The sequence below is a fragment of the Phyllostomus hastatus genome, unplaced genomic scaffold, assembly GCF_019186645.2.
Source record: "Phyllostomus hastatus isolate PE091 unplaced genomic scaffold, TTU_PhHast_1.1 phas_scaffold_11, whole genome shotgun sequence".
Classification (NCBI taxonomy): domain Eukaryota; kingdom Metazoa; phylum Chordata; class Mammalia; order Chiroptera; family Phyllostomidae; genus Phyllostomus; species Phyllostomus hastatus.
In genome coordinates, this window is record NW_025334005.1 from 8,080,993 (window position 1) to 8,086,847 (window position 5,855).

The following is a 5,855-nucleotide window of genomic DNA, read 5'->3' on the forward strand; positions in this document are numbered from 1 at the left end:
TCTATTCAGGTTTAATGGAAACCTCAAGAGGTTTGTATTGTTCTCATCTTGTAACAGACAAGAGAAGTGGGACTCGGAAGAAGGCCGTGCAAGTGGGAGGGCTCAGCTGATGAAATGAGAGAGCCCGGGTTCTTATTCAGATCCTGAGAGGTCAAGGCCAGCACCGCTTTTCTGGATGGTGCCACCCCTCCCTCCCCTGCACAACAGGCGCAACAGACATCTGCCCCAAGCTCACTGCTGCAACCAGGTCTAACCCAGACCGGGTTATACGATCCCATGCGCCCCTTCCAGGAGCCTCCTTTAACTGCAAAAGCCCTAGGAGGGACGCTGGCTATGAAGGCGAGGCACCACGTTCAGATCAGCAGATGGAAACTGTGCTTTGGCTCAGATGAACATGGAGCCAAATGCTGGCTCCATTGGGCACCTGACTCTCTGGGCCTCAGTTTCCTAACATGTGATTGGGAGCAGCTGAGAGGTTAAAGTGAGATTATAAAGCATCTAGCCCAGGGCCTCACTTCGGTCATCTGCTAATCCCAGTGGAAGGAGGCCCCTAGAGGGCTCCAAGCAGATGGAAGTGGAGGAGGAAAATTCTCAGGCCCTGGATGGTTGGGGTATGCTAAGCCCCCCTTTAGAAGCTCTGTCCAGACCATGCCCAGCACTCTGGATCATTGGCGCAGTCACCCCTCACCTCTTAGAATTGCCCTGAGCCGACCCCTGTCCAGGAAGGGCTCCTTTCTGGAATATCTGCTGATATTCCAGGAAATCAGCCTGGAGTGAATGTGACCTGTGACTTCCCAGCCACAGTGCCCACAGGCTGATTGGTCACCTGGGGGAGGCTCAGGCTGTGTCCCCAGGCCACTTCCTCACCCAATCTACCCCTGACACTTGCAATAGCAGGACCCGACCTGCGTTCTGTGGCGGGGGGCCAAATATCAAGTGCTCAGTACATAAGGTTTGGTTGTATTCATATAGATGAATTCTCAGGCCCCTGGGGCAGCAGCAAGCCTAGCTCATCTCTCCCCAGCCCAGCCTAAAGCCTGGAATCTGCTGGGTTTCACTCCCCTTGGTGATTGTGATAAGTCTGTCCCCAAGACTCCTTGGAGAGGCGCCTGGGGCAGGGGGACTGCTCAGTGGGGAGGGGCCTGGGTCGGGCGGAGTCACTCTGTCCCGTGGCGGGGTAAATTTCAGATCCCAGCTCAAGGACTTGTCCTCCACTACCCCAAACCATCCGGGAGCTTCTACCACGGCGGAGCTCTTGTCCAGCCATGGCCCTGTACTTTGTACCACTGCTGGTCCTGCTCTCCGCGGGGTGCGGCAGCATGGGGAATCAAGGGGCGCTGAGCGTCCGAGGCTGCAAGCAGGCACTGAATGTGCTGGGGGCTCTGCCGGGAGGCGGCTGGGACAACCTGCGCAACGTTGAGCTGGGGCTGGTGTTTTGGCACAACTACTCGCAGTGCCGCACCACCGAGGACGGCGAGTACCTGATCCCAGACCATGTGCACGTGGTGCCGCGGCGGGAGAGTGTGGTGGAGACCCGCGCCGAGCTCCTGGACGAGTGGCTCAGCTACACCGACGCCTGGGCAGCCTCCATCAACGCGGAGCTCTCTTTCCTCCCCAGCCTCAACGGGAAGTTCTCCACCGACTTCCAGAGCACCAAGAAGTACAACCTGGAGTATGAGACGGTCACGGTCAGAGTGCAGGTCCGCCACAACATCTACTCTGTGAAGACCCCGGAGTCCCCCGACTTCCACCCTGCCTTTCTGCAGCACCTGCTGACCGTCAGCGACTACCTGGAGAACAACCAGACCCGCGAGGCCGAATACCTGGCTGAGGTGCTTGTGCTCAGGTATGGCACGCACGTCCTTACCCATGTGGAAGCCGGGGCTACGTTGGTGCAGGAGGACCAAGTGAAGCGTGAACTGGTGGGCAGCAAGGCCGGAGTGAGGAGCAACATCACGTTGGCCGCCTCGGCCGTGTTTTTCCACACGGTCAACGTTGGGGCTGCGGCCTCCTGGCAGGCGCAGAGCCAGCTCTTCCAGGACTACATGAGGAACACGGTGACCTCCAGGACACGGAGCCACGGCGGGGTACCCTTCTACCCAGGCATCACCCTGAAGACGTGGCAGGAGGGCATAGGTAACAGGCTGGTGGCGATCGGCAGGTCCGGCCTGCCCCTGCCTGAGCTATTGGAGCCCGAGGCGCTGCCGCAGCTCCCCGCGCCCGCGGTGCGCCGCCTGGCGACCTTCGTGCGCCGTGCCATCCACCGCTACTACGCAGTCAACGCGCACCCGGGCTGCCTGAAGCGTGGAGCGCCCGCCTTCAATCCCCAGGCCAACGTGGACGATGGCTCGTGCGATGGACACCACCAAGCCAACTTCAGTTTCGGGGGCGTCTTCCAGGAGTGCGAGGCTGTGTCAGGGAAGGAAGCGGAGAGTCTCTGCCAGGCCTATCGTACCCCGAACCCCCTCACCGGCAACACCTCTTGCCCGTCCAACTACAAGGCCAGCACCCTGCACAGCGAGCTGAAGACATCGAGCAAGACCCACTCTGAGTGCCAACAGCAGTGCCAGAGGTGCTGGCTCTTCTTCCACTGCTGCCAGCCCATGTGCACGGTCCGCGAGCAGCGCACCGTGGTGCGCCTGGCTGCGTCCTGGTGCGTACCCTCCCAGGCCTCCCTGCCCGCCTCTGTCAGCTTCCTCTTTGGAGGCCTCTATGGCCCTGACCACCCAAACCCACTGACTGGGGGCCAGACCTGTCCCTCCTACTTCTACCCACTGACGCTTTTTGGTGACCTCAGGGTGTGCGTCAGCAGCGACTTCGAGCTGTGCACAGCGCAGGCAGTTCCCTTTGGGGGTTTCTTCAGCTGCCAAGTAGGCAACCCCTTGGCTGGCCTCTTGAAGGGCCAGAGCCCTGGGCTCCTGCAGGAGATGTTCTACCGGGACAGTCCCACAGACCATCCCATGAAGTGCCCAGCAGGGTACAGCCAACACCAGGCTTACCTCATTGATGGGTGCCAAATCCTCTACTGCCTTAGAGCTGGGGCCCTCCTGGACCAGCAGCAGGCAGCTGTCCGCATGCCCCCATTTCTTCCCCGCCCCCCCTTGCTCAACAACAACCGCAGCTCACGGAGGCTGTCTGTCCTGGTGGACTCCAATGGTCAGTATGTCTGGGTGAGGCTCCAGGGCTCCGGCCACTGGCAGCAGGCCAGCATGAATGATGGGTCCCTGCCAGCCAATTTCTTGAGCCAGCCTGGCTCCAGGCCCTTTGTCGGAGCCATTGTTGGCATCTGTGTGGGGACCATGGTGGCCGTGGTGGCTGTTGCTCTAGGGGTGACCTATGGCTTCAGGTACTACAAGAAAGAGCGTTACCAGAAAATGCAGAGGGGTATGCTGATTCAGGAACAGAGCACTTATGGGGCCCCTGAAGCTATGGCAGAGCCCACCTCTGTCTGAATGCCCAGGCCAGGAGAATTCTGTCTAAACCAGGCATGATGGTGCTTCATTACTAATTAAAGCTTTAGCCCATTCTGTTCCTTCTACAACGTAGATAAGTAGTGTGATAACCAGCCATAGAATTGGCCCCACTTTCTGAAGTTACCCACGTAGAACTAAACTACACTTCCTCAAATCCTCCTCCAACCTGCCTAACTCAAGCTCAAGTCCTGTGACAATCCCGTTCCCTAATGCCGTCTGCAAAGAAGCCCCACCATTCTCCATGGTGAGTTTCAGTGTGTTGCTGCCTCCCTTGTTGCAAGGAGCCAATAAAGTCAACTCTGTTCAAATACAAGGGTGCTCTCGGTGGCCTTTGGCAGGGGGGAATCAACAGGGGAGACAGAACATATAAGACGTAGCTTTGAAGCTGGAATTCTGGTTTGCAATTATTATAGAAATTTTATATCACTCTGTTTCCCCAGAATTACTACTTTGGTTGGACCCCAAATGTTCTCTCTGGGGTCACAGTTTTTCTTTTTTAAACAGGGTCTGACTTACTTGTGAATCATGAGCTGACATTAAGAAATATAGTGCTTTGCATAAAATAAGAATTATTTGGTGAAATTTTGTTTCAGTACTATGTTAAGTTGATTATATAAAATTGCCCATATCTAATTATTTTTTGACTCAAAAATTGGCCATTTTCTATGGTTTAAACTAATATATATGTATCAATACACTGGGTCACAATGCAAAATATGTTTCAAAGTGTTATCAGTCAAAACATTTAAAAAGCCACTGGCCCTGGCTGGTGTGGCTCAGTGGATTGAGCACTGGCCTGAGAGCCAAAGGGTTGCCAGTTCAATTCCCAGTCAGGGCACATGCCTGGGTTGTGGGCCAGGTCCCCAGTGAGGGGCATGCAAGAGGCAACCACACATTGATGTTCCCCTCTCTTTCTCCCTCCCTTCTCCTGTGTCTAAAAATAAGTAAATAAAATCTTTAGAAGGAAAGAAAGAAAGAAAATAAAAAGCCACTGAATGCTTCCAATGGGTGTTCCATGAAGCTCGGCTTTGGAAAAAGTATTTGAGTCCCCACCCCTCTACCTCACCCCAACAGTCCCCATGGAAGAGACTTCCTTTGGATGTCCTGTTTAGCCCAAGTTTTCCAGAGTAAATTGCGACTCTCCAACCCAACACAGCAATTTCTTGGGGACAAGGTTGAGTTTTGTAATGTTTTTGGAACTCAGACCTCATCCCACTTTAACTCCAGAGTGTGGGTCTCTGGTTGTCACAAGAACCTGGTGTCACATTAAACCCTAACCTTGGAACCACAGGGCATGCAGGGCCTTGTCCAAATGAGCCCCTTGCTGTGTTAATTTTTAGAGACCCTGGGGGCTAGTAGTTGGGAAGTATGACCTCAGAGGGCTATCAAGACCCCACTGCCCCAGGGTGACCTAAGTGAGTCATTTTACTTCTTGGGGTTTCAACTCCTCTAGCTACAAGCTGGAATATATCGGGATTCTGATGAGATAGGCTTGAGGTGAACTCAGTCCTGAGAGGAAGAGGCAATTGAAATCCAAACAGCTGGGACGTTAGAGATGGCTGTGTTCCCTCTGGTCTGATTTGGGCACACCGGGGCTGACCGTCAGCTAAGGACTCACTGACTAGTGGCAGTCCTCAGTCTTCTCGGGACTTGTGGTCACTACAGTTCGTAGAGACTTCCTATATGTGAAAGTACCTTTATAATAGCATCTCCCTTGATCTTCACAACCCCTAAAGGAAATAGTTGTCATGCTATAGGTGAGGAAATTGAAGCTCAATTTCAATTATGTGACTTGCTCAAAATCACATGACTCAAAGACTAAGAATAATAATGGCTAATAAATCAACAAGTGCTGGCAAGGATGTGGAGAAAAGGGAACCTTAGGGCACTGTTGATGGGAATGCAGACTGGTGCAGCCACTGTGGGAAACAGTTGGAGTTTCCCCAAACAACTAAAAATGGAACTGCCTTTTGACCCAGCAATTCCACATCTGGGAATATACCCTAAGAATCACGAAACACCAATTCAAAAGAATATATGCACCGCTATGTTCATGTCAGCAGTATTTACAATAGCCAAGTGCTGGAAACAAGCTCAGTGCCCATGAGTAGATGAATGAATAAAAAAACTGTGGTACATTTACACAATGCAGTACTACACAGCAGAGAAAAAGAAGGAGCTCCTACCATCTGCGACAGCATGGGTGGAACTGGAGAGCACTATGCAAGTGAAATAAGCCAGTTAGAGGAAGACAAATACCATGTCCATGATCTCACGTATAAGTGGAATCTAATAAACAAAATAATGAGCAGAATAGAATCAGAGGCATAGTAACATGTTATAGACTAACAGATTTGTAAGAGGGCCAGGGGGAGGCGGATA

At 53.2% G+C, this 5,855-nt stretch overlaps 1 protein-coding gene across 1 annotated transcript; it reads left to right on the forward strand.

Moving 5' to 3' along the window:
- Positions 1 to 1,265: 1,265 nt before the first annotated feature.
- MPEG1 (macrophage expressed 1) lies at positions 1,266 to 3,452 on the forward strand. Its single transcript, XM_045854767.1, has one exon. The coding sequence runs from the start codon at positions 1,266 to 1,268 to the stop codon at positions 3,450 to 3,452; it is 2,187 nt and encodes a 728-aa protein (XP_045710723.1).
- Positions 3,453 to 5,855: the final 2,403 nt, after the last annotated feature.

What these genes read in the sequence shown, in the direction of transcription:
- MPEG1 (XM_045854767.1), top strand. Translation starts at nt 1,266, where the DNA reads ATGGCCCTGTACTTTGTACCACTGCTGGTCCTGCTCTCCGCGGGGTGC.